At 42.6% G+C, this 26,873-nt stretch overlaps 1 protein-coding gene across 1 annotated transcript in view; it reads right to left on the minus strand.

The window, feature by feature from the left end:
* Positions 1-26,873, minus strand: part of PLEKHM3 (pleckstrin homology domain containing M3) — a gene marked incomplete at its 3' end in the record, with an annotated part of 150,081 nt that overhangs the window by 107,462 nt on the left and 15,746 nt on the right. Inside the window, exons 3-4 of the mRNA XM_080932667.1 lie at positions 22,950-23,780; positions 8,811-9,743 (exon numbers count right to left, since the gene is read on the minus strand). Coding sequence (XP_080788793.1) covers positions 8,811-9,743; positions 22,950-23,553 — 1,537 coding nt within the window. The 5' untranslated portion in view covers positions 23,554-23,780. The remainder of the gene's footprint in view (positions 1-8,810; positions 9,744-22,949; positions 23,781-26,873) is intronic.

Genomic DNA, 26,873 nt, shown 5'->3' on the forward strand with positions numbered 1-26,873 from the left:
AGGAATAAATCAAAAAGGCAAATTTATATCCTATAAAATCAAACGGCCTACTTACATAAAGTGATCAAATCTCCTTGAATTTCGGGATGTGAAATAGTTTAAAATACAAATTATATAACACTGTTCTTCATAGACCCATGTTACTGTTTCAGTGTACATTCATATTCTTGCTACCCATAAGATTTTTTTTCCCTAGACCTAGAAACTTAGACTCTTAAAAAAAATAGAAAGTAGAGTAATTTATACAAGGACAGACATCAGAGCCTGGAAGAGGATTCCCATCATCCGTCTTTTCCAATTGATATTTCTTCTGGCATACCAAAGGAAAGGGGGTTTACTGGATGATAGTTAAATGGAAGGCATTAATCTCATTTATGTCTAAACCACAGACACTAAGAAAACAACAGGATATGAGAGAAAACAGAACTGTATAGAGCAAGAACACTTGGGGGGGGGGTGTGTGCAAAGAACTAAAGGTCTCAATTTAATTGTGTTATAATTACTTACACAGAATAGGGCTGTCTTGTTTTCTGTATACCAGGCATGGTGCGCAGAACTTAGTAGGGGCTCAATAAACACTTGGAGGAGGCCCGAATTAAGACATCTGTCTTGCAGAGAGACAAATTCACACAATCCAAGTATCTTTAAGCAATGTGTTCATGTTAATTTTGTTTTGTGTGTATGATGCTTTGGCACATGTATTTCTGTGTACCACTTGTATAGCTGGTGTCCACAGCATCCCTGTGAGGGCACTAGAGCCCTTGGAACTGGAGTCAGATCATTGTGAACTGTCGTGTAGGTGTTAGGTATAGAACCCAGGACTCTAGAAAAGCAGCCAGTGTTCTTGTCCTCTGAGCCATCTCTCCAGCTGTCAATCTAAGTATCCTGACATTGGAAATTCGAGGTTTTCTAATCCCACTAGACAAGCCTCTGCTCATCTCTCCCCTTGGCCACAGAAGTCCAACCCACTCTCAGTAGTTCTGCCACATTAGTCAAATGGAATTACACCAAGTGAGCCTATTTCATAAGTGGCAGCTTTCAAACATCCAACACTAACATTCTGTCCTCCCTCTTCTAGTCACACGTGTACACTGATTTTAGTACCTTACCCATCTTCTATATCAACAGATGTGGGTGTTAAAAAAGCAACATCTGTAACTGAAAATTCCAGATGTGGTCTGTCCAGGACCGGGGACATTAAGGGTATCTCTTTTTTAAAAAAAGTTTATGTTGTATGCATTCACTTATGTGGGGGGTGTTGGAGCTACAGGGCACATGTAGAAGTCTGTTCTCTCCTTTTACCTGTGGGTCATGAGATCTAACTTAACTCAGGTGGGTATGCTCTGCAGCAGGTGCCTTTACCAGCTAGATAAGCATTTCTTCTGGGGCCTGTTTTGTAAATGCTTTTGATGGAGCCAAAGCAGACCCAATGCTGGCTTCCAGTTGTCTCACGTGTGTGCCTACACGGACTGCTGCTGGTCAAGTCTCCTCTGCCCTCCATCTCCGAAGTCAGGGTTCTGAATATGAGTAAAGACTGGGTAGCTATCACTCTAAGTTTCATCTCATTTGCCTTCAGCCCCTTCTCTAGCTTGACTTGCTCAGTTCTGTCATTTTACATCTTAATGGTCCAACTCAGTTTTGTGATAGCTATAACTATGGTATATACATTTACGTGATCTTATCAGGGCAATTGTCATATGTAGGCAAATATCAATAAAAGCTAGCCTTACTAGGTACCAGGCCCTGTCCTAAGCTCTTAAATTCAAATTATCTGCAGTCAAAGTAATAAGGTAGATGTGATTGTGTTCTCACATTTGAGATGAAAAACATGAAAGTACAGAGAAATAAAGTGATTTATCCAGGGAAGAACTAGAAACCCAGGCAGGACTCCAGTGTTTATCTTAATAAATTCTGAATCTTCCTGGACAACCTTTTAGACAAACATGGACCTATTAGTCAGCAATGCTTGGATAAAACTGTCAGTCATTCACACAACAACATAACTGTGACCTGTGATAACCTGTTTCATAGTGTTGGTGATTAGGCTAGGCCTCGCCGGTGTCTTTCTAAACACCAGGCACTGCACGGGAGACCTGACCTCGTATCCCAGTAGCCTCATTTCCCTTTAGTGCATCCTCAACAACAACCAACTAAATCCTGGGCATTTCAGGCCACACCTCTGCCTTCTCTTGTGCCTCACATGGTACCTACTGCATAATGGGCATACAATATCATCTATTCTAGATGTAATAAAAGCCAAGGGGATTTCCCTGGGGGTTACAAACAAAGTCTAAAATGGAAGGCCTTTTTAACTCTTCAATTTTCAAATCACAATGGGGATTCTCTTGCAAGAGTCTCAAGTCAGTGGCTACCCACACTCATTCTCTTGAGCATTCCCTCCAATTACACACCATTTGAGGGACGGGACTTTCTACTCAGCTTTGGAGGCCTCAGCCTACACGTCATTCCTGTTTCCATATCCCATGGATCCTGGGAGAGTGTGTGTGATACATGTAAAGTTTTTAATACATTTTTAATAAATTTAATAAATAAATATGATTTCTCCCTTCTAAATATTTGTTAACATGATGAACACTAAAATTAAAATTCTACTTGAAGATTTTTTTTTACTATGAGCAACATTTGTGTTCATATTCAAGGTTAGAGAAATAAAATTTAGCCATTTAGTGCACACACGGGCACACAAAACCCTAGTGATCTCTCCTTTGTATCAGAAACTACAACACAAAACAGCGAAATAATTTAGACAATATGACAACGAAACATCAGATTAAGTGCTTTTTATTTATTCAAGCCGATTCTACGCCTTGTAGGATAATTTGCATTTTTCTTCCATTTTTTTCTTCCTCTAATTCTCTACACTAATCAAATACTCTTTCAAACAAACTAGTCAAATACACTAATCAGATAAATTTTGTTATTATAATAAATTTATTACTATTCCTACCAAAAGGGAGACAAAGCTGAAGCAGTAGTAAATAAAAGGATAGCAAACACAAACAAGAACCTCTTCCTTCCGCTTTCCAAGTTGATTTCCTTAGAAGACCAGAACTGTGGTATGCCAAATTACCCCTTAATTTTTCACACAGGGTGAAAACAAATTTTCCTTAGCATGTTCATACTTTTCCCCCCTAAGAGTAAAATACATAACTGCTCCTCTTTCCACCTGGGAACCAAGGTCTTCCTTTAAGTAGATTCACACCATCAGCTGCCAGATTCAATGTCTTTTTCTCAACAATTACCACTTTGCAGGATTTACTTCAAGGCCAATAAGTAACTGATGAGGCCCAAGGCAGAAAGAATTGTTGCTTATTTCCAAACTGGTAGCTACCAAATTAATAATTAACCTCTCTATACTTTCTATCGGGGATGCTTGTATTGCTAGGGTAAAGGTATTTTTTATGTCTAAACGATGTCATAAAACAGGCACTTGCCAGAAATATGTCCTCATTTATCACACGAAATGCCACCTGGTATTAGCGAGGTCGATAATGTTTGTTTAACATATTTTGCTTTCCTGGGGGCTTAAAATGATTTGTTTTTGCAGCTGTAACAGAGTTAAATTAGGGATTTATCTTCAGTTTAGCTAGTTGAGCATATACAACTGGGGGGCGCATTAATTATCTGCCTAGAGGCCTTTCGCCATCCTCCCACAGCCTCCAGCATCCTTAAGGTCCTGAGTTACACCAACAAACAGATCTGATTTTCAAGTAATCAAGTCTGGTTTCTCAGAAACCGAAAACCCCTGAAAAAAGGATTTGTTTTTGGCTCCAAACTCCCCCTCCCCCAACATGTAAATGCAATTGATGTAAGAACTTTTTCCCCCTTCACGGAACTGAGCAAGAAATTTCAGGGAGAAAACTCTTAAGAGCAAACACTACTTCCACACAACCATTCCCACACATTAAAAGCCGCCAGAAAGCACCCGCAATCCCTTTCCTCCCTCATTCTGTCCTTCTGTCTTACCCCCAGAGCAGGGATGGAGAGCTGACCCCAAAGATAAATCTCTCCAAAGCCTGTACTCAAATTCTAACTCCCTGCTACCAGCCTATCTGTGTCAGGGAGGAAAGAGGGAGCAGAGAAGTAATGCAGGACAGAAAGAGAGCAAAGGGAGGAAGAAGCAGTGAGGTGAGGCAAAGGAAAACTGGAGTGCAGTTCACACTGAAATGACCGGTGCATGCACACAGCAGGGTGCAGGGATGCTCCACATCCCAGCTCCTAACAACAAACTTCTTTTTCAGAGGTCCATTGTCAATCAATTAGCCAAGGCAACAGGGGTCTGTGAGATGGGGGGTGCCCAGGGAAACAATGGTCTACCCTGTTGTATTACTATTTAATCACTTCTACTAAATAAATAGAGCAGCCCTGAGGTGCTGTCATGTCAAGGGAATTTATAACAACAACAACACACACACAAGGGGGAAAAAGCCTTCATTTTCATTGGTCATTACTTTTTTCCTTCAGGACAAGAGAGGGTTATTACTGTAGCCTTAAGTCCCATCTTTGTGCTTCTTGCCTTTGATTCCCATTCGGACCCTGCCACTTTCTGGCACTAATTTGTCAGGCTGAACAAAGAGGGGATTTGTACCTCCTGTAAGGTCTCAATTAGGAATGGCTTCTGCTGTATTATGTGCCATTCAGAGGAGACACAATGCTGGTAATTACAGGAATTTGCACTAAATGGCTGAAGAATTCACAGCAAAACTTTTCCCCCCTTTGAGTTTCCCCCTCCCAAGGCTGGAGGGGAAGGAAAAGGAAAGTAACAGCTCTTGATGCCAGAGATGCACAATCGCCAACAACAGTCCCCAGAGGTTAAACAGCAGCCAGGGAACAAACCATAAGAAACAGCCGAGGGAAGCACAGGAGAAAGCCATAGGCCCACTCTTCATCCCTTCCCACACTCAACTGCAGAACCACTCCTGAGGACTGCCCTGAGTGGACCATCTAAATCACATCCAGATTACAGAATAGTCACACAAGGAACAGTTCTGAAGGTGAGCACTGAATCCCTGTCACACCATATAGTCACAGGCTCTTCAAACCAAGGTACTCAATTGCTAGGCTTCTTAATTGCTGAGAAATTACTGTGTGCCCCAACACCAAGAAAACTATGTATCTGCTGAGTAGGTACATGTCAAATTCCTAAAGAAAACAAGCATGTTGTCTTTTAGTCTAATTTATACGGCAGTAGTGAATAACCAAATTTAGAACCACTTAGGGCTATGTACTTCATAAATATTTTTAATAAACTGAACAATCACTTTTAAGCATTAATATTTTAACAGCATAAATTCCTCATTGTCAAATACAATTCTGAATTCCAGTCCACCTCATTTTCTATTGCAGAAGCTTTCCACAGAGGCAATATTGAAATGTGAAGTTCAACTGCATTGAGTACCTTTTTTTTACAGTCCAGAAATGATCTTCCACAGTCCTACCTGGCTCTGTCTACCTCTGAAGGTTCTGGAACCTGGAATGTGGCTCTCAGGTCTGTGAATCTGGCTGTGGCTGCTATTTGGAAGTTACCAGTGTAATTATTTAATAAGTGCAATCTGGCTTTCCTAGCTGCCTACAGTCTAATGAGGAAAGGGGCTACATCCACATTTCTAAAGCTCAGACCTCAGGCACACCCAAATACTGGGCCAGCAGAAAAGAATCAAACGAGTACAGGAATGGGTTCTCAGATGTCAGGAAGTGGGACAAGCAAGCTCAGGGGTCCTCGGGAGACAGGCATGAACATGGTTAGGTCTCTGTAGCAAGAGCTCCCTAAACAGCCAAGGAGCTGAAGAGGAAGCTATGCAGCCATTATACACAACTATCCTAAGTCCAAGCACAAGCCAAGACATATGCAGGTATGGCTCAGCATATAACGTCAGAACCATAACCTCTGGCATCCTGGTATAGTCATGCTCCATTTTCTCTGTAGGAACTGTTTACAACTTAAGAGACCTAAGAAGTCTTCACTTAGAGAAAGAATTTAGTGAAATAGGGCCAACTGTCCTTTTTTTATATATGTAAAAGCCAGTATTTGCGGCTCCTCTGAATAGTAACCAAATGACAACAGTATAAAGAGCCTACTCAGTGCAACCTTCCACTTAACACTTATTCATCCAAAATATTTAATGGGGGAGAGACTAAGTAGACACACATTAAAAACTTAACAGTCTAAAGAAATACACTAAAGCCATGAAAGTCTGTGAATTTGCTTCTCAAAGAATGCATAAAGTCCAATGTGCTGGACTGATTGACAGCCCAGAAGGCAAACAAGCTAGGCTCTAGCTGCTTTCCCACCCAGGCTGTGTCATCAGGAGGACACAGTTGCAAAAAAGCAAATCAAGTGATTTAAATTACCAATCCTGTGAGAAACATGGATCCTTAAAAGGGCCATCTGCATAACAACCTCTGAGACAGACAAACAAACAGCCCCCAAGTAATTTAAAAAACATTCAGGTTTGTAACAAGGTTTTTTCTTTTTTCTTTTTCTTTTGAGACTCTGCCCCCTACAGGACACACAGAATAATTCCCAGCCTGAGGCAGGAAACCAATCTTCCTTCCCAGTTTAGTACTGGGAATGAAAAGGCCTGCAAACCACACATTGTAAAGGAGTGAATACCATCCTCTAATGGAGAGGGGAAACAGAACCGGTTCTACTCTGGAATGCTACATTGTACATTACATATGAGAGTTAGCATCTCTACCCTAAATTAGAAACACACCTGACCCCACTGGAGTGCCAAACCAAAGCATGAAGTAACAGCTGAGCAGAGCAACCCATATTACACTTGTTCCCCTGTGCCTGGGCTTCCCGAGCTCCCCCTACTCAGCTAGCCTCCAACAATCCAGACTTACCAAGCTCCAAATTTAGACAGCCAAGGGAGGCATCCTATCACAGGGAACCGGGTGGCAGACACTGCCAGAAAGTTCTGCTCTTGTCCATTATGTAATCCTTTCCTTCTCTACTTCACTCCCTTCTCTGTGCCTTGGCTCCTCTTTGCCTTTCCTGTTTTTAATCTCCCCAAGTTTTAGATGCACTGGGCTTGCTCTCCAACATTTGCTTTTCTCAATGCAATGCAACACAAAGGCAATGTGTAGTCCTTTAGGAGCAAACGGAGAGACAGGTGAGAGATGCTTTCTTCATTCTCACTATACAGTCTCTCAAGGCAGATCCAATGACAGCCTGCAGAACAAGGCTGGACCAATCTCCTCTTTTCCAATAAGAAGAAATGTACGCCTCTATCAGCAATCGGATGTCACACAAGTATATTATGAATTCAGAATGCCTATCTTGTAAGCAATTAGTATAGTATTGTTGAATGCCTGAATTCTGAAATATAATACATGCACCAAAAAGACACTGAAATGTTAACAACTTCTAAAATAAGTAAAAAACAAAAACAAAAAAGGACAAATTAAACAAACCAAAACTACTAAAAGTAGTATTTTCTTATCAAAACCACTTGCAAAAGTAGCTAACTAGCTCAGCACAAGGCCTGCTGTCATATATATACACACATATTACCTCCTGTGCCTTCTGTGCTGGCTCAGTGTTTCTCTCAATGTGTTTTCATTTGTTTTCTGAGACAGGTTTTCATGCTCTATCCCAGACTGGCCTCAAACTGACAATTCTCCTGCTTCAAAGCCTTCCAAGTGCTAGAACTATAGGTGGGTACTGCCACATCTGGTTGAGCTGGTATTTCTGGCTCAGAGTTTCTCCTTTTGCCAACCCCACTGAACGTTCCTATGTATCGTTACTGAGACCCTCCTTAAATCCCAATGTTTTCCAGTACAAAGGTGGCCATCATGACTGCACTGAATTTAAAGTGCACCATTTGCTTTTTTTCAATGCAGGGCAGGAACTTTATAAAACCTGAGCTTGGCTGGTGGTGAGCTCCGTGTGTTCTCATTATCATCATAAATGGGAGGTTGAAGGAAGGGAGGTAACTTTAATTTAGCTTAGTAGATGGACAAATCTGGTTCTGGGGATGGATGGCCTTTCTCTTCCTATTTCAGTGTTTGCGGGAGGCAAGAATGGGGAATCAGAGGAATAACAGAGTCCAAACTGTGTCCGAGCACTGAGCTTGTGTCACACTGTGTCCCTGGGCTCCCCTATCTCAGCCATCACTGTTCACCCTCCTTGTGGCCGGCTCCACACTGTCCTCAATGCTGACTTCCTATGGATTCTACTGTGACAGCATCTGACAAGGCCATGATCAATTTCAGCTGCTAGCTAGGATCGTTTGCCTTGCCTAAGGGAGGCGAAGCTCTGTCCTGAAACCATCTGTGACATACACAGTCAGAGTGATCTTTATTCAAGAACAGAGGAGAGAGAATCACGGCTGGCTCAGGAAGCCTAAATTCCATTCCGAGCAGGCTTTGGCCAAGTCATTTTGATTCACTAAGGTACAACTTGGCTGCTTCTATTTGCATTACCAAAGGATATTAGGGTGAATAGATTTGGTTTGGGTTATTTTTTAAATAAGGTCTCACACTGTAACTCAGTAGCCCTGGCAGACCTGATACTTGATACTTACACACACTAGCTTTCAACCTGACTTAGCCTCCTGTGCACTACTTAGATTTTAAAGTTTTTTTTTCCCCGGGGAATGTGGGTGGGACAGAGTCCTAGCTGATCTGGAAAGTACACTTCTTAGAGGAGAGATACTTTTTATAAATAGACATTTTTAACACAAACATCTATACTGTTGTGTGAGAAGGTTTAAAGGTGAACTGCCATCATAGGGCTTGAGGAAGCTCCAGTGTGAGCATCAGACCAGATGTGCACTCCATACCTGCACATTTGAAACTCTGAGCAGTGAGTCCTCGCTCCAAAGACAGCGTAGTCAGGATGCTCAGGAAGCTGGTGGTCACTGACTGGCGTTTGTTCTTCCGCAGCTCATGGCCACCTAGCTGATCCTTGGGTTTGTTTCTCAGTGTGACTTGCAGGTTTTGCTCGGAACTCCTTGCAGCATTGGCTGCTGTCTTCAGAGCCTCCATCCATTCCTGAGCCCTCTGTCGGGTCTCAGCCCGGAGGCGGAGGACATCCTGGGGGAAAATTACTTGAAAGCAAGAGTCACAACCATCCAGGTTGTCTATCTGCACAGCCAGACACACATCTACATTGTAGCTCAACAGGGGATCTTCGTCTAGCTTGCCCGGGTGAAAAGCCATAAGATAGGCCTTGCTCAGCACAAATGTAAAGGCCTTCCAGTTGTTTTGGACAGTCAGTCTGTAGAGTGTCCCTGATTTGAGGATGTTTTGGTACTGTTTGGGGCTATCCAAGACAGGGGAGGCCAGCAGCCCACTGGATTTCTTCTGTAAACAGTGGTTCTGTGCGTAGTCAACATGATGACCACGTCCTGGAGAGTTTGCCATCTCATCCTGCCGTCCCATGTAACTGGGCACAGCAGCATGCACGACTTCCCAGAGCTTCTGCCCCCAGTCCAATGCCTCCCACGGAGACTCTGCCTTTAGCTGCAGCTGAGAATTGTCATAGAGAACAGTGTCTACCATCCTGGCCTCAAGATTGCCTAAAACAGATATGCTCTGGAAGTGGGAAAGCTGGTACGTGGCATACGGGCTTTGATTCCCGCTGCTATCAAGGCTGTAGAAGTTTAAGTTGTAGGGTGAGAGTTCTGCATAACAGCTTTGCCAGTAACTGTCATGGTTCTTTCTGATCTCCAGATAACCCTTCTTCAGTATGTTTGGGAATGTCTGCTTGTGTTCTAGAAAGAAGAAAAGTCAAAGTATTAATTAATTATGAGTAGGCAGGCACATGAAACCAATCACATGGGGGCAGAGTGTGTGTATGTGACATCTTTTTGGCTCAGATGAAACAAAATAGTGACATTCCAGGGTGGCACCTAACTGGCAAGCCACATCTGGGAAAAGTTTTACCCTGAGGTAATGAGCATGCAGGAGTCCACACAGAGTAGACAACGTCGATGTGGCGCAGAGGCCTGGGTGCAGTGAACAGCACATATGCCCCATGCGTCGGTCAGACTGCCAGGTCCCTCCGTTCTAAATTCTACAGAGCTCCAAAACACAAGCGCGCGCTCCTGCACACAAGCTAATTCCTTGCTGTGCTCCTGTCTTTTCCTAGGCTGGTAAAGCCAGAAGGGGAGAACAGCAGTGTGAACCGTGAAGCTTAGAAACTCCTGTTCCTCAGGCAAGCCCACCAGCCCTCAAGACAGCACCAGGTCCTTCCACCCATCACCACCTCAGCCCCTGGCTTTGCTACATCACCTTCAAGGTCTTTCCTCGGTGCAGTTTTCTCTCTGCGTCTACTGTGTGTATGCCGTGTCCTTGGCTGATGAGGTTCTGTCCCACTCCTTCAGTAAGCGACCACGTACTTAACTTTCCTCCTGACTTCTCTCACCTCCCCTCATCTCATCAGTACACACACAGCCCTGGTGAGCAACAGGTAACCCTACAATATTATTCCTCTATCACAGGCTTTTGTCAGACTATATTATCGTAAGCTATTGAATGTCCAAACAAATGATATTTTAAAGTTTATATTTTAAAGTCTGTCTTCACTGATGAAGTAAGATCTTTTTCCTTTCTACAGTACAGCACATTTGACAATGCCTTATCACTACAAAAGCAGGTCCTTAGTAAGTACAGTATTGTTAGGTGGGTACAGGTAATCTTGTAATCTCAGCACTAGAAAAACTGAGGCAGGATTTCGGAGCTCAAGAGTTCAAGAACAGCCTGCTACACACTGAGAACCATACTGGCCTATCCTACAAGCAAGTATTTTTCTTAAATAAATTTAAAAATGAAAAACAAAAAAGAAGAATACTTGATAAACTAGAAGTAAAGCTTCTAGCACAATACCTAGCCCACGAGGGCCACAATCCCCTCACATCTTCTTCTCTCCCTTCCCCTCACTTGCAAATTTATCCAGTCACAGCATCTTTAATCTGTGATAACCCTCACCGAATGCCATGTCATACTTTAATAAAAGGGACTGTCAGTAAGAGACCTCCTCGGTGCAGAAACTATAGGCAACGGCTGCCATGCCTGGGCTCCTGAGCCCTTAGTCTGCCATGAAGGAGTAACCATGGGAGATACACATTCTACAGACAGCCACAAACTCAGTCATTCCCTGAAGACAGATCACACTTGCAAAGGGAAAAAGAAAAGAAGGAGGGAGGGGGAGAAGGAAGGGAGGAAGGGAGGAAGGACAGATGGACAGATTAGCTAGCTCTTATCTTAAAATACCAACCACCAGAGGAATGGAGAGACAGGAGGTGGAGAAAGGCCTATTTTGGCTGCTTCACACTCTGGTCCTAACGTTAATTCATTACTGATGCTGCAGTAACTAAAATGCTGCTAATCTCTCCCAATCCTGGCGCCTTTGTAGAGAGGGCTAATGGGCACCTACGCTCCGGCGCCTCTCTCCTGGCAGTGCAGGAGGTAGGCAGGCTGCGAGTGGCACTGCTGCACCTCTGCCCTCTTCCTTCCATCAGGCTGCATTCTCACAGACTTAGGCTGTGTCCCACTCAGCCCTCCTGTGACCTGGCGGCTCAGCTGAGTTCCTGCGTGAAGCAGAAACCACCTCTCTTGCTTTTAGACAGAAATTACCACCTCCTTGTCTTCCTTTCCTGAGAGCCTTTTACTGCAGCTGCTGGGAATTCCGAGCTGGACTGTAATTGTGCCTCGGCCCAGGAGCACAGCAGCCCATGCTCGCTCCTCTCCCAGGTATTCGCTCAGATGTAGATGACAGGTCAGATGAAGGGACAAGAACTTTCACTGGGAAATCTCAGGGTACTGAAGCCAAAGTGTGCTCCAACACTGTTTCCCCACCCAAGAGGAACGTGTATCTTTGTTCTCCTCTAGGTTGAGCCTGCGTGAAGTGGAAGCAGGAATACCGTGTGTCTGAGGCCAGCCTAGGCTGCCATGAAAAATCCTGTCTCAAACAAGAAACAAGGCAGGAAGGCTGGGAAGGCCGGGAAGCTCCTTGGGGAGCTATTCCTTTCTCAGATTAGCAGTGTTCATATCATATTTTCTTAAATTTTGTGCTTGAAGGATTAACCGTCTTTAACTATAGGGGCTGGAGAACTACCATGTCTCTCTGATTTCTAGCAACTATTACTTTCTATTTAATCTGAAATTTATATTAAATATTTTTTTGCTACTGACAAATGAGAAGATACAGTTGTGCAAATACATATATACACACACATATCCATACATACAGTTATGTAAACTCATTATTTTGCCATAGTTGGAGTTTTTCCTAGATCTTATCATTTTAACTCATTTAATTTAAACATACATTTTAAAGTGCTCAAAATTTCAATCTTAATATAAGTGATTCAGATAGATCAATAATAAGATTTATACCATTTCTCCGAAAATGCAGAAACATCTTTTTTTTAAAAATCACCATAACCCACAACTATCATAATGAAGCAACTACAGAAATTCTTCATAAATCTAAGACGCAAGTGAGCCCACCCACCCACCACCTGAACTCCCCGCTGCCTAGCGTTCCTGCTGGCAGCCAATGCTGGCTCACTTCCTCTTTAATAAAGTCCCTTTCCTCTTCTCCTGGTCCTCCCCAGAGCAGCGGTATCAAAACCTGACTGCAGCTAACTAAAGAGGAAGGAGAACTCTCTGGCCAGCCCGACAGACTTCTGCACACCACGCCCACCAGATGCTGGCCCACCAGACATGCCCCGCCCACCAGATGCTGGCCCACTGCGTTCCTCTTTACCATTATTATTTCCTCATCGGCTCTCCAAAAAGTTTCCATTCCCATGACATCCATCTTTATCAAGAGCCAGCTGCCTCCTTCCTGGTATCCCATAGCTTTCTGGGTCTCTTAGCCCTTTCCTTAGTCCTTGTCAGGTTAAACCCAGTCACACAGTAAAAGCCATACTGACTTAGTCTCAGCTCCCAAGCTTAACCTTCAATATTCCATTATGGAAATTTTCAAACACCATCAAAACCGTGTAGAAAGTGAAGATTATTCATTCATTCAGCTTCAAAAAGCATTTGGGTGGGGAGATGGTTCAGCAGGTAGATACAAATGAGGACCTGAGTTTGGATCCCAAGCACTTAAGTAAAAAGCCAGGCAGGGGTGCAGATCTGTAACTCCTGCACTTAGGGGCTGGAAGGTCCTGAGGACTTGCAGGCTAGCCAATCTAGCCAAAACAGTGAGCTCCAGATTCAGTGAGAAGTCTGCCTCAAAAAAAAAAAAGAAAAAAAAGAAAAAAAAAAGTATATCCACAAGCATGCACACATACATATGTATTCAACACACACACACACACACACACACACACACACACACACACACACACAGTTTTTTTTTTTTTTTTTTTGCTACCTCTATCTCTTTAACTCTCAATTTTTATTTCATTATTTTCCTAGATTGTCTAAAAGTACATTAAAGGCATTATAGCATTTCAACTATACATATATCTCTATCTAAACAATCAGGACTTTTTTTTTTTTTAAGACAGGGTTTGCCTATATAATCTTAACTGTCCTGGAACTCTCTCTGTACTCAGAGTTCTGCCTGTCTGTCTCCCAAGTGCTGGGATTAAAGGTGTGCACCACCACCAGCTGGCAAAAATGGGAACTTTCAAATTCATGTTATTTTTACAATCCCACATTAATAATCCATGCTCTGAGGGGTACTGTCTGTGCTGTGCTGATACTTCAACAAGTTCAGCTAATGGGTTCAGAGAAGAAAGATCTCCATCTGAGAAGTTCTGTCATGTTTTGAGGAGAGGGCAGTGTCAGTGTTGGACAGGGTGGAGCTGGTTATTGAGAAAAGGCAGGAAGGTGAAACGGCATTCAAATGGTGGGCTTCTTTCCTTATCGGGTTACACTCCATCTGCCCCAAGTTCATCCTCTTTATTCACATGTCCTACTTCCTTTTCCTTGCCACACTCAGTCTGACGTAAGTTCTCACATGATAAAGCTAGCAGGGCCTCCCACTCAGTCCTACTGTTCTTCCTTAAGACATGGTCTAGCTCTTAAGTCCAGGTTAGCCTCAAACTCTGTTTCTCCTGTCACAGCCTGCTGAAGTGTTGGGCACAACTGGCTTCTCTAGTTTTTTACCTATCGATCCATTATGCATGCTGATGAAACTGAAGAGACCCAGTAAACCGCATCCTTTTTCCTACCAAAGATTTAAACCAACTGAGCCTGAAGGTCGTCAGACACAAAAGGATAAAATGATCAGCTGGTTGGAGGATGCAACTTAGGCTTGTAGCAAACTCAATCCCAGGATTATAGGTAGTGTTACAAGCAGCCCTCAACAGCCACAGTCCTCCCCTTCTGAGAGACTCACATGAAAGGCCAGGGATGTGCAGGAACAGATGTGGAGCCGGCTGAAAGCAGAACTGGTAGGTCTGGTGAAAGACTCTCACCTAGTTCCTCTAGTAATATACCAAGAGGTCACCCCTCCTTCCCAGGGTGGAGCATGCAAATGAAAGCCAAGAATGTTATTCTAATTGGCGGTCCATTACTTGGGCATTAATGGCTACTAGAAAGGTGGCTGTTTTACCTCTACCCTCTGTTCCTGCCAACTTCCAAACTTCCTGTAAAGGATCCTAATCTCAACACTAAAGATATTTTTGATTGTCCTGAAAGAGATTTGAGACATGGAGCCTGGGCCCCTGCTCTCCTGTGCAGGTTAGTTAGTTCCCTGGCCTAACATATGAGAACATAGAGTGAGGTGTTCTCACCACCTTAGCTTAGTGGACGCCCCTCAGACCTCAGGTGAAATACTCTTTCCTCTCTGGCATCCTCGGTCACTAACATTACTCTGTTCTTCGCAATTTTAGCTCATAAAACACAGCTGACAACTCTCTAATTTGTTTCCTATTTATAGTTTTCAATTGTGTTCAAGGCAGAGCCTAGTGTTTACTCTGAACTAATTTAAAGCTTTGCTCTCTTTATTTCAGCACAGCGGAAAAGTGAGACTACGAGATGACACTCATCATGCGTTCCCCATGACACATGCTAAGCATGCTCCTCGGTGCCAGTGCACTTCTGCCCAGCATAACACACACACACTACCGCACACATGCTTCCTTTTTTCATTTCAGTTTCTTTCTATTTAACTTTTTATCGATTCTTTGTGAATTTCACATCATACATCCCAATCCTATACATCTTCCCATCCCTTTGTGCCCACTCTCCTCCCTTCTAACCCCCTCCAAAATAAAATAAAACAAATAATAAGAAACACACACATCAAAAACAAAAATAAAACACAACCTAGTCACGGAAGCTGTGGTGCATCCCACATTCTACCCTTTTGTCCACGTAGCTTTACTTGTAAATGTTCATTTCAATGAGTCACTGGTCTGGCTTGAGGCCTCTGGCTTTTGCTACACCATCAGTACTAGATGTTCACTTCCTCTTAAATATCCTGCTGTTGTCCCCACAGAATTTTCTTAATAAACTTACTCTGTCAGAAAAGGTTATTTGGTGCCAGCATCAGATAATATTCTTTACAGCTACATGGGAGAACCTTCCTAAGGAGTAAAAGCATCTTATTTATTTTCCCTCCTAAACCTAGAAGAAAATACAGGTCACCTGCATAGGCTCTAAAAATAATATGAGCTGGATATGTTATTTTTGTGGTAGGCAGTAGTAGCCATAGGCAATCAAGTCCTGGTCTATTTCTCTGTTCTGATGTGAACTTGACTAGGATATCACAAACCTAACTTTACCAAATGACCCCAGGTAAAAACTTGTGTCATTAGGTGGCATAGCGAGCTTTTGCTCTGCTTATATGATCTAAAGAAAATAAACTTTAAAATCTCCGTAACTTAGACTCTAAGGGGTTTGGCATTCCATTACCAAATCTTTGTGTAACTTAAATCATAGAAATGTAAGAGCCAAAACACCAACCACTGAGCACGCATTGAGGGGACCACAGCTCCAGTTGTATATGTAGCAGAAGATAGCAGTGTCTGGCATCAATGTGAGAAAAGGCCTTTGGTCTAGTGAGGGAGCATTTTCCCAGTGTAAGGGAATGCCAGGGCACTGAGGTGGAGAGAGAGTGGTCAGGAGAGGGTGCACCTTTGGGGAGACAAGTGGAGGGAGAGAGGGGATGGGAGCAGTGTGGGGGAAGGGGATAACATTTCAAATGTAAATACCAGAGAGTATCTAATAAAAAGAAAGAGAGAAAGAAAGGAAGGAAGGAAGAAAGAAAGAAACGTAAGAGCCAGGAGGAGTCTAAAAATTCTACTCTCACCACTCCAGCTAAGGCAAAGATTGTGAAATGCTTCTCCAGAAAAACCAAAGTTTTGATCAGAGAACACAGCCTCTCTTCTAGCACAAAAAAAAAAAAAAAAAAAAAAAAAAAAAAAGTCATAATTTGTTTAAACCACTTACAATACTCTATTGTCCTTCACTAGAATTTGCCTTGAGATTGAGCGTGCCACCCAGTCTGAGACTGGGGTGCTATTGGGAACCTCTGGGAAAGAGACCCAAAAGCATGTCTCCTGCTTCTGAGTCTGACTGTTGACATAGAAGGTGAGCCTTGGAGCAGCTGGAGCCATGTGACACCAAAGAACAGAAAAGAGACATCATTAATGTACTGAGGATAAGAGCAAAGGAGAAAAACCCCAGGGTAAGTATTGCTGCACATGGTGCCTGGCATTAGCCAAGTGTTTGGTAACTGATGCTAAGGAAAGGTGTTAATGGCCTTACAATGACAACTATGCCACTGTTCATTGGCTTTTGAAAACATTCTGATTTAAGACTACAAAGAGGTTCCAGGAAGCAAACTGACTTGGCAACGATTATGTTACAAAGCTGGCAAGTTGAGAGTAGAACTCAAACCTCCAGAACTTCAATCTAGATCAAACTGTTTTATCTGTGATGGAGCAAGTAAGTCCTAGACATTTTTAGAGATAGGAGGTAATGCAATAGAGCAGGAGCATATCCCCCTGGGATTATGTCTGGTTGTATCCTACTCTCACCCAGATGGCTGTGGGTCAGTTCACCTAAGTCCCCATTTCCACTTGTAGAATCGAAGCAACATTACCCATTATATTAAATATATATATATACTGTAAATAAGATAATGAATGAACACTTCTTAGCAGGGGACTGGGCACAAAATTAACTCTTACTATGAATATTAATAACACGTTTTATTCAACTAGACACAGGTAAAGGTAAGGAAAGGGAACAGAAGCCTTTTCCATTTTAGGAGGAAAAATAGAGCTATTCTGTCCTGATTTTAATTAAATTATTTCCTTTATTTTTGGAGATTATAATATAATTAAACCACTTCCTCTTTTCCTTTCATCCTTCCAAACCTTCCCATATACCACTCCCTGCTCTCTTTCAAATTCATGGTCTCTTTTCCATTAATTATTGTTACATTCATATATGTGCACATATATATGTATACCCTAAATACACAAACACAACCTGTTCAGTCTGTATAACGTATTTGTATGTTTTCAAGGCTAGTAATGTCAGAAACTACACCCATCAAGTCTTGCCAACATCACTGCCTAAACATGAGCTGCACAAAAACAACAGACACACTAAAGTGGACAGAGAAAGCCCAAGCCTACAGGTAACTAAGGAATGCAGAGAGAAAGAGTCTGACCCAGGAAGAGCACACCAGCTCATTACCTGTCCTGGTTTTCCTGAGCGTCAATGCATAGACTTCAGCCTAACAAGGGACAGGAAATGGCTCAGTTGGAAAAGTGCTTGTCATGGAAGAAGCATCAAGACCTAACTTCAATTCTTAATACCAATGCAAATAGCCAGCTCTAGTGAAGCTGAGATATAAGGGTTGGTCCCTGGAGCTTGCTGGCTAGCCAATCCAACAGAATGAGCAAGAGCCAGGACAGGAAAGAAACCCTACCTTAGAAAGAATAATAGAGGAAGACATCTAATGGGGCTCTCTGGCCTCCACACGCATGCACGCACACACTTATACACATACCTACAAATATACACACATGTACACACACTCACACATAATCACACATACTTACAGATACACACCCACAGATATTCATACATATTCTCTCTCACACACACAAACACATACAGAACCCAACTCTCCATAGGCTCTTACTTAGTACAAAGTATTCTACAATAGGGTTTGCATTTTTGAAAAGCTTCTGGTCTAAGATAGAAGACTGATAGAAAACAATTGGCTATAATATACAACAGAATAAAGTGTGCTTGGAATTTATAAAACAGGTACTGGAAGAAGGAAAAAAACCTGGAAAAGTCTGAGGGACAATGCGGCATTTGAGTTGGCCCTTGAAAGATAAGGAAGGATTTATGTAATGCAAAAAAAGGACGAGGAGAATCTCTGTTATGAAGACACAACTTGGGCAAAAGCCAAGGTCCATTCAAAAATGGCAAAAAGCCTCAGCAGAGAACAACACAGGCGATAAGTCTGAAAAGATTCTGAATGCTTCATGAAGTTCACAAACCTTCACTAGTAATAGTGAGCCACGCTTCGTTTCAATTTCATACTTTTATTTTTATTGTATGAATCTTTGCCTACATGTATGTCTGTTTACTGTATGTGTACGGCTCCTGTAGAGGTCAGAGAGGGCATCACATCTCCTGGACCAGGAGTTACAGGAAGCCACTGTATGGGTGCTGGGAATCAAGCCCGGGTCCTCTGCAAGAGCAGCCAGTACTCTTATTTAACCTCTGAGCCATCTCTCCAGCCCCATACAGTTTGTCTCTACAAACACAGTAGCACAAAAGACCTGTGATTTAGAAAGATAACTCCAGCAGTTTGAAAAATTAATACCCACAATTTTTCTAGTCAAGTGCACTAAGGGAAAACCCACAAAGACCCTCAAACATTCCATTTTCACGGGTCTCTTACAGCAGTTTTAGGAATCGGAATATGGGCTGTCAGTGAAGTGCACTGGGTCTCCTATGGCTGCCATGGCCAAAAGGGGATCATTAACCAGCGGAAATTGTGACCATACACAATCAACTTCCTGTGACCTATTTTAGCAACTTCTTTGTACTGACTAATCTGTGAGAGGGTGAATCACAAATTCAGCAAGACACAGTGTCCTGGTGACCTCACTTTCTCTAAGCCCACATGAATATTTCCATGTCTCCTGGCTCCAGGGCTTTTGAGAAACAGTGTAATTGAAAAGCAGTCATTTTAGTACAAGTCCCAGATTTGTTCCTTTTTTTTTTTTTTTTTGTGAAAGATGGGGACCAGAGAACTGAAGCGGTAGCAAAGCTTAGGATAAAGGACTAGACTGCAGTGGCTTGTCTAGCCGTAAAGAAAATCTCTGCTTGAGACCTTCTCCTAAAGTACTCAGAACAAGAAAACACAGGCCCAGGAGCATGCCAGGTCACCAGAGAGCGGCACCTACAGAAACAAAAGCCCAGCTGACCACTGCCCTTGCCAAGCAGATGAAAATGTGACACAGTCAGGGAGGAGTGCGTTCCATTCTGGAAGTTGGTTGAGGTTCGGGACTCTACAGCGAATATAAAAGATTCCTTTAATTTTTTTTTCATTTAAAAAGTTTCCACTGCAGTTCATGTAGCAGTAGACTTACGAGTTATATAGAAATCTCTCACTTGTGAAAAAATCCTACCCATGCTTGTCTCATTCCTTAATTGTTGAATTTAATCTGAATATAGCCATTAGTTCCCAGAGCACCATGGGTCAGAATCCATTAAGCACACCCAGAATGATACAGCTTCAGGGCTGGGGAGGACTGCAGAGGTAGGTTAATCTGTCTTGGTAGGTTTAAAGACACAGTAAAAGGTTTTCCCAGATCTATATGGTGAATCAGAAGTAGCGCTTGGAAAAGACTCCTGAGTCTTACTAGACAGTCGAATCTTCATCCACCATGAACAAGTGTGCAATCTATTAAATATACACAAAAGCTATAAAAGATACAGGTGCAAGTGTGTGTAGACAATCTACCACTCATATCCAAAAACATATCTGACACCCAGGTCATTAGACATTTTACCTTAAGATGTATATGTCTGGAATTCATTCTGTGACTCTACCTCCTTTATCCTCTGGGGAATTCTTTCATGACTATGAGTGTGTTCTGTTCCTCAGGAAGTAACGTGACAGTGATGCAGAGGGGACATTAAGAACAGACACTCATCTATGTTCAGAGCATGTCAGGCATTCTCAGTGGAGTCAAAGCCTCAGAGTGGTGCTGCTGCCCAGGGACAGCACATGCTGGGATGTTAGGAAGATGCTGGTCCTAACAAAACTTTGGATTCTACCACATACTCTGAAACTCTTTAGAAGAACTGTTACCACTATGCCTCAGGTCTGTTCCTGTTTAGCATTTTATGACCTAACCCCCCCCCCACACACACATACATTATTAGCCAATCATTTTCAGATAATGCATACTGTAATAATAAAATTGAATTCAAGCTTCATTCCATGCCTGGACCCCCTGAAGCACCCTTTCTTCACTAGTTCAGCCAACATTCCTGTGAAAGTCAGCCCTGGACTGCCTATGTTTGAGGCACTATACTTTCCAGAACACATTCACAAGCTTATGAAATAAGACAGTGAAAAACCATGTCAGTTCATGCCTCGCTGCCTTCCCAGTATCTGCTGTGCCTTGGGTGGCTCAGCTACTAGGGACTCACCCTGAGAGACAACCCTGACCCCAGAGGCAGACTGGCTGACTTCTGTCCTACAAATCCATAGGGCAGTTCCCATCAGCTCTCTGTACACACCTAGATGAGAATGGTGTACTGCTAAGAATGGGTAGTCAACCACAAATCTAGAATGCATATCGACTCCCAGCCTCAGCACCAGGCTGTGGCTGGGCCCTGCTCTTTACATAGAAGCCATGCAATCATGACACATCTTTCCTGCTCCCCAGAGCTTGTTAGAAAGAGGTGTGAGGGGGCTGGAGAGATGGCTCAGTGGTTAAGAGCACTGACTGCTCTTCCAGAGGTCCTGAGTTCAATTCCCCATGGTGGCTCACAACCATCTGCAATGGAATCTGATGCCCTCTTCTGGTGTGTCTGACAGCCGAGGTGTACTCATATATAAATAAAATAAAATCTTTGAAAGAAAGAAAGAAAGAAAGAAAGAAAGAAAGAAAGAAAGAAAGAAAGAAAGAAAGAAAGAAAGAAAGAAGTATGATATGACACCATGTTTGCCCAAGTTTGCCTACTGTTGCAATGACCCAGCGGTGGCTAAGATGGGTTATTCTAATCCCACAAAGCTCATGTGTTACAGTATCTTTTCCAAAATTTACTTATATTTCACTATAAATCAGTATCCAGAATTTTAAATCACAAGCCAGGAGTAGTGGTGAATGTCTTTAAACCCAGCACCCAGGCAGATGTCTCTGAGTTCAAAGCTACCCTGGTATACAGAGAGAGTTCAAGGACAGACAGTTGTACACAAAGAAATCCTATCTTAGAAAAAAAATAAGTAAAATAAAAAAATAGTAACAACCATGGCTTCTCAGGTACTCAAAGGGAAAGACCAGTGTATTAGAGAACTCTAGGGTGCCCAATTATTGGATTTATAATCATAACACACTAGAGAAATAAAGTTGAAAATATGATAACCTTTTCATCTGGGATCCTGCCAAAATCTACAAATGGTTACAGTAACTTACTGACAAAATTCCATGTGAGTTCCGTAGACATCTACTGTGGTTGTGTGCTGGTTGAAGAGTTCAGCTATTACATGAATGTAACCGATCAAATACAAAGCTATCAATTCTTCCAGGCCCAGGGATCCCAGTGATGTGTTGTCTCCCTAGTGTGTGAGCAGTCACCACGGCCTTGCTTTATAAGGAAACTCACCTTTCCTTCTGCTTCTACTGTTATAACCCTTCTAGCTGTTCTTGAAGACCTGTGGGCTGTGATCCCTTTGGGAGCTGTATATCAGATGTCCAGCATATCAGATATGTACATTAAAATTCGTAGCAATGACAAAGTTACAGTTCTGAAGTAGTTACTAAAATTTTTTATGGTTACGGGTCACAAAATAAGGAACTGTATGGAAGGATGGTAGAATTAGGAAGGTTGAGAACCACTGATCTAGAAGGAAAGAAGAAAAGTGACGAGTTGTGGGTATGACAGGAAGAAGTGTCTTAAAGGGCGACTCTGTGCTGTTTGTAAAATGAGGCACATCATGGACAGAATCTTGCATTGCCTTAATCAACATTCCAAAGGCTATCTTGTCTCAGGTCACACTCACTCTCCCTGCATTCACATTTCGGTTCTCCCCCAGACTGGGGCCTTTCATGCTAGGCAGGTGTTCTACAAGTGGGCTACACCCCACCCATTTCACCTTTGTTCACACTCTGATTTTAACTATCATCTTCTACGATTGTTTTTTTCTAAATTTTCATGTCCTTCAAGGGCTAGCTCATTTCATGCCTCCTATGAGCTTTTTCTGAGCAGCCAGGCCACAGTGACTTCTCTTTCCTGTGTCCTCTAAGTGTCACTACCACTCAGGTGTATATGGGGTGAGAAGCATTTCCGGTGGACATTCACTGTCCCTCATTCTAAGTAAGTTTCTGAAACTTCATTGATGCCTGATGCTTTCAGCTGGATGAAAAGTTCTGGAGGACAGTATGTCTACACACACACACACACACACACACACACACACACACACACACAGCAAGATTAATAAAGTCCAATGTGTGATTTAATAAACATATGATATGAATAAGCCGTATCACACAATGTTCAGAGGAAAATACTACTTTAGGTGTAAGAACATTCTAACATAGAAGATTAGAAAGGGAAACTTAACCATAGTCATAATTTCCCTAAATACCTCTTCAGAAGATAAAAAGAGAGCTGATTTGAAGCAAAGATACAAACGTGTGGGAGAAAGAAAAGCCCTAAGTGGGTGTTGGAGAGTCAGCAGAAGTAAACATGACAAAGGAGAAGCCAACAGCTGGTCTCTAGAAGTTTGATGTAAAACATACCTGTATTTCCTTGAGCATCTTCAACCTTACTGGGTGAAGACAACAGAAAAGAGGGCCTGGGAAAGTGAGGGCCTTGAAGGGACGCCTGTTGCTGCTGCTGCAAAGGCATGGTGTTAAGGACGACCCGCCAGTCTACGTGGGTAACGTCGGACCTGGACCGGGCGTGTCCTGGCTTGAAAGTTGTGGTCTCATCCAATAAGTCATTCACAGAACGAGGTCTGTCCCTCCGACGCTGACAGATGTTGAAAAAGTTGAAGGTTGACGCTTCCTTTTGTTCCATCCAGGAAAGATTATCTGGGGCTGTCCCTCTCTGGACCATAAGCTGTTCTTTGGCAGGGAAGACATTTTGACCTTTGGTTTCTAGGAGCCTGCTCTTACAGTGGTCCCAAATCATTGTCCCCTTGCCCAGGGCAGCAACGCTTCTCAAAGCACCATTGTCTGTTATGTTACCAAGTACCTCATGCCCCACAAGTTCAGGGACTTCCTGGATCCCATAAACCTCTGCTTGTTGCACAACCTTTTCTAGCTTACTGTCAAAAGTACTAAAGAAATCCTCAGTAACCTCTAAGGCAGGGCTGATGTCATCTACTTCCAAAGCTTCCATGACACAGGGTCCAAGCTTCTAAACGGCTTCAGGAAAAGGTGTCGTGAACATTCAGCCAACAGAGAGAGGTGGTTCAGCAATGCAGCTGTGGAAACAAGAGGAAGCAATCTTCATCTGGCTGCCAAGAGAAGGCCAAGCACAGCAGTACGGGGGCTTGTTCTTGAAGTTCTCAGTGACGACAGCAGGGCAGTGCTTGCCAAAGCGATGTATCGCCAACCCTCAGTTTCCTGGGAGAAAACAAACAAGACAACATTGGCACAGTTTACTGTGTTCTGAGGTGCACACGGCTGCCCATTTTTATGCCTCTTCTATGGCAGCCATGCACACAGGGGTAGGACATCACCTATACAAACTTCCTATTGTGTATCAGGAATGCACAGGACTCCTCATTTTGTATGAGAACGTAAGCAGAGCAGCGTGGAGCACCTGATGATGGGAAATAAGGCCAACAGCTTTTATTCTCACGGAGAAGCCTTTGAGAGTAGCTGTAAAAAGACTGTCCTGGCAAAAACAACAACAACAACAAAAAAAAAAAAAAAAAAAAAAAAAAAACCCTCTGATCTGGTGACCTAAAATAGTAAGCAAAAGACACCAGGGATTCTCTGCTTGGGCTTAAATTGCAATAGGCCTAAAAGTCATGAATGCTTTCACAACACTTAAAATCACCCAGTCTGTTGGCTATAAAGGTGCAGGAGAAGCGGAGAGGGAGCCTGTCCTCTGACTAAACCTCATTGTTTGCCCTTCCTTGGGTTATAATAAATAAGGCCTAATGATGAGTCTTGCCCTCAGAATTCTCCAGTTTTCCTGGAAAGCGGTTTCAAGTGCCAAACTTCCTGGCTTCCATATTGGCCTCTGAGTCCAGGAGGCTGTACTGCCCGGGACTAAAGGTCAGGGAATTATGGACTGATGACTGGGTGGGGATCCAGGCAAAGGCCTATGGCAAAATATGGCCCAAGTATCAAGCTTTAGGTTGTCGTTTCTTCCTTCTGGATCTGAGGTACCAAACCTCATGGCCCGAACTGAGCAGCAATAATGCTACATGAGCACTAACCCACGCTCTCCGGAAAATACTAGACCGCCATGGTTCAGTACAATTAGAACAGACCTTGATTATGACAGAATCCAATACAGTAAACAGCAACCTTTTTGATGATTTAAATTCAGTCACACTGACTGCATTTCAAGTACCCAGAAGTCATATATACCTGTGTGTCTTTAACAAAAGAAGGGATAAAATAAGGCAACATACTTTTCGTCTTATTGCTTATAAGTAGGTAAAACTATCAATAAGTAATACCATTACACATCACTAAAAAGGCAGAGACATATGCTTTTGTTTTTTCAAACCGTATGACTAATCACTTAATTTTCAGTGGCTAGGTCATTAAACCAATAGCACTGATTTAAATCAATAGCACCAAACTATGTTGTTTAATATATTAAATTAAACTAATAAACACACAGTTTACTTATCTATTTACCAAGCTGACCTCAACCCCACTAAAAAGCTGAAAATGCCCTGACTGTTGATTCCCTGGCCTCCATATCCCAACCACTGAGATTTTAGGTGTTCACCACCCCACCTGATTTTAAGTGGTGTTGGAGATCAAACTCAGGGCTCTGAGCATGCCAAGCAAACACTCTATCAACTGAACCATATCAAGACCAAAATCTTTCCTTTAGCTGTATCAGTGGTATATACAGAGCCTAGAAACTAGTCAGCTTCTCTTATAAAGAGGTGGTAACTATGAACTTGACTACTTATGTATGTATGAATATGTACTGCACAGAACTTCATACAGTGTTTCCAACTTTTCTAGCTACAAACGAGGTTTAGGTTTGTTAATTCTGTCTGAGTCTCTGAATTCTGTAACTAGTTTTAGTAATTCTGAAATTTGAAATGGGATTTTTTTTTTTCCAATTTCATCTTGTGTACCAGAGACTAAGAAAAACTAATGTAATCAAACAAACATAAAGATACTCATTTTATAGAAGAGATACCAATTACATTACATTAAGCTCCTAATTTCAAACCTAGCAGGCGTGTGTGTGTGTGTGTGTGTGTGTGTGTGTGTGTGTGTGTGTGTGTATACTAAGGATCAATCCAGACATTGCAAAGCTGAAGAAGCCATCTTTAAATCGTGCAGTAGAGCTAGGGATCCAAACTCAGGCCCCCATACTTGTAGAGCATGCACTTGGCCAACTGAGCCATCTCCCACCTCCTTTATGTGGGCCTTATGTTTGTTTGTTCTTATATTTTCTTCATGATTAAACTGAAGCTACATGTTTTGAGAAAGAATAACATAAAATGGAAATGCCACTGTTGTCCTGTCAAGTCAGAAGTGTGTACAGTCACCAGGGCCTGCACGTCTGAACAAACCTTAATCACCTTCTTCCTTAAATAGCTGACATACTTTAATATTTTCATATAACTTCCTTATTGATTTAATGCTAGTGTTTCTTCTCCCCACCAAAATAAGCTCTAAGAGCTCAGGAGTGTATGCTCATTCTTGTTCAAGCATATAAAAATCTCTCTATCGGTCTCTCTCTCATACACACACACACACACACACACACACACACACACAGAGAGAGTGCACACATGCATACCCTTAGATACATGTTGAATATATGTAGCCTTTCAAAGCCGATCTCCAACACCTACTCTGCCACCTTCTGCCCGAGTTACCAGCTACACAACTGAGGTTTGCTGTACTGTGTTACAGTGACCAAGCCATTCTCTCAGACTCCACTGTAAACTCTGAGAACTTGACGGCCTGCCACAGTACCTCTGTCCTCCTGTACTATACACTGTCATCTTTAGGGGCTCACTTTTCTAGAGTTACTTTTTATTTTTGGGAATGTCTTTTTCTTGCACTGTATTTTCTTTGAGTAGACTTCAGTCTCTATTTATTATCATCATCATCATCATCATCATCATCATCATCATTCCTACCTCATTTGGTTTTGAATTAACTAAACATGTAGACAGGTCAAATATGAAGTGTCCCTTCCTCTGACAAACGAACTCCAGTGTGTCAGTGCAGGGTGGTGAGCCTTAGCACAAAGCTGGAAGTCATGAGTTAATTAGAACTCTGTTCTAAATCTGGTTCAACCACACACTTGCTGGGTGGCCTGCGGCAAACATTTAAGCTCTGGGTGCCTTACTCACCTACCTGGAGCCATTAAAGTTGCAGATATCAAATTATTTTGCACGTAGCTCATTCACTAGGTAGCTGTCCCAGCCTGCCTCTAGCAACACAAGTGCCACCAAAGTTCTACTGGACCACACCCCTTCATCAAGGACAGGCTCCCCCTGG

Source organism: Micromys minutus (assembly GCF_963924665.1).
Source record: "Micromys minutus genome assembly, chromosome: 19".
In the NCBI taxonomy this organism is placed as follows: domain Eukaryota; kingdom Metazoa; phylum Chordata; class Mammalia; order Rodentia; family Muridae; genus Micromys; species Micromys minutus.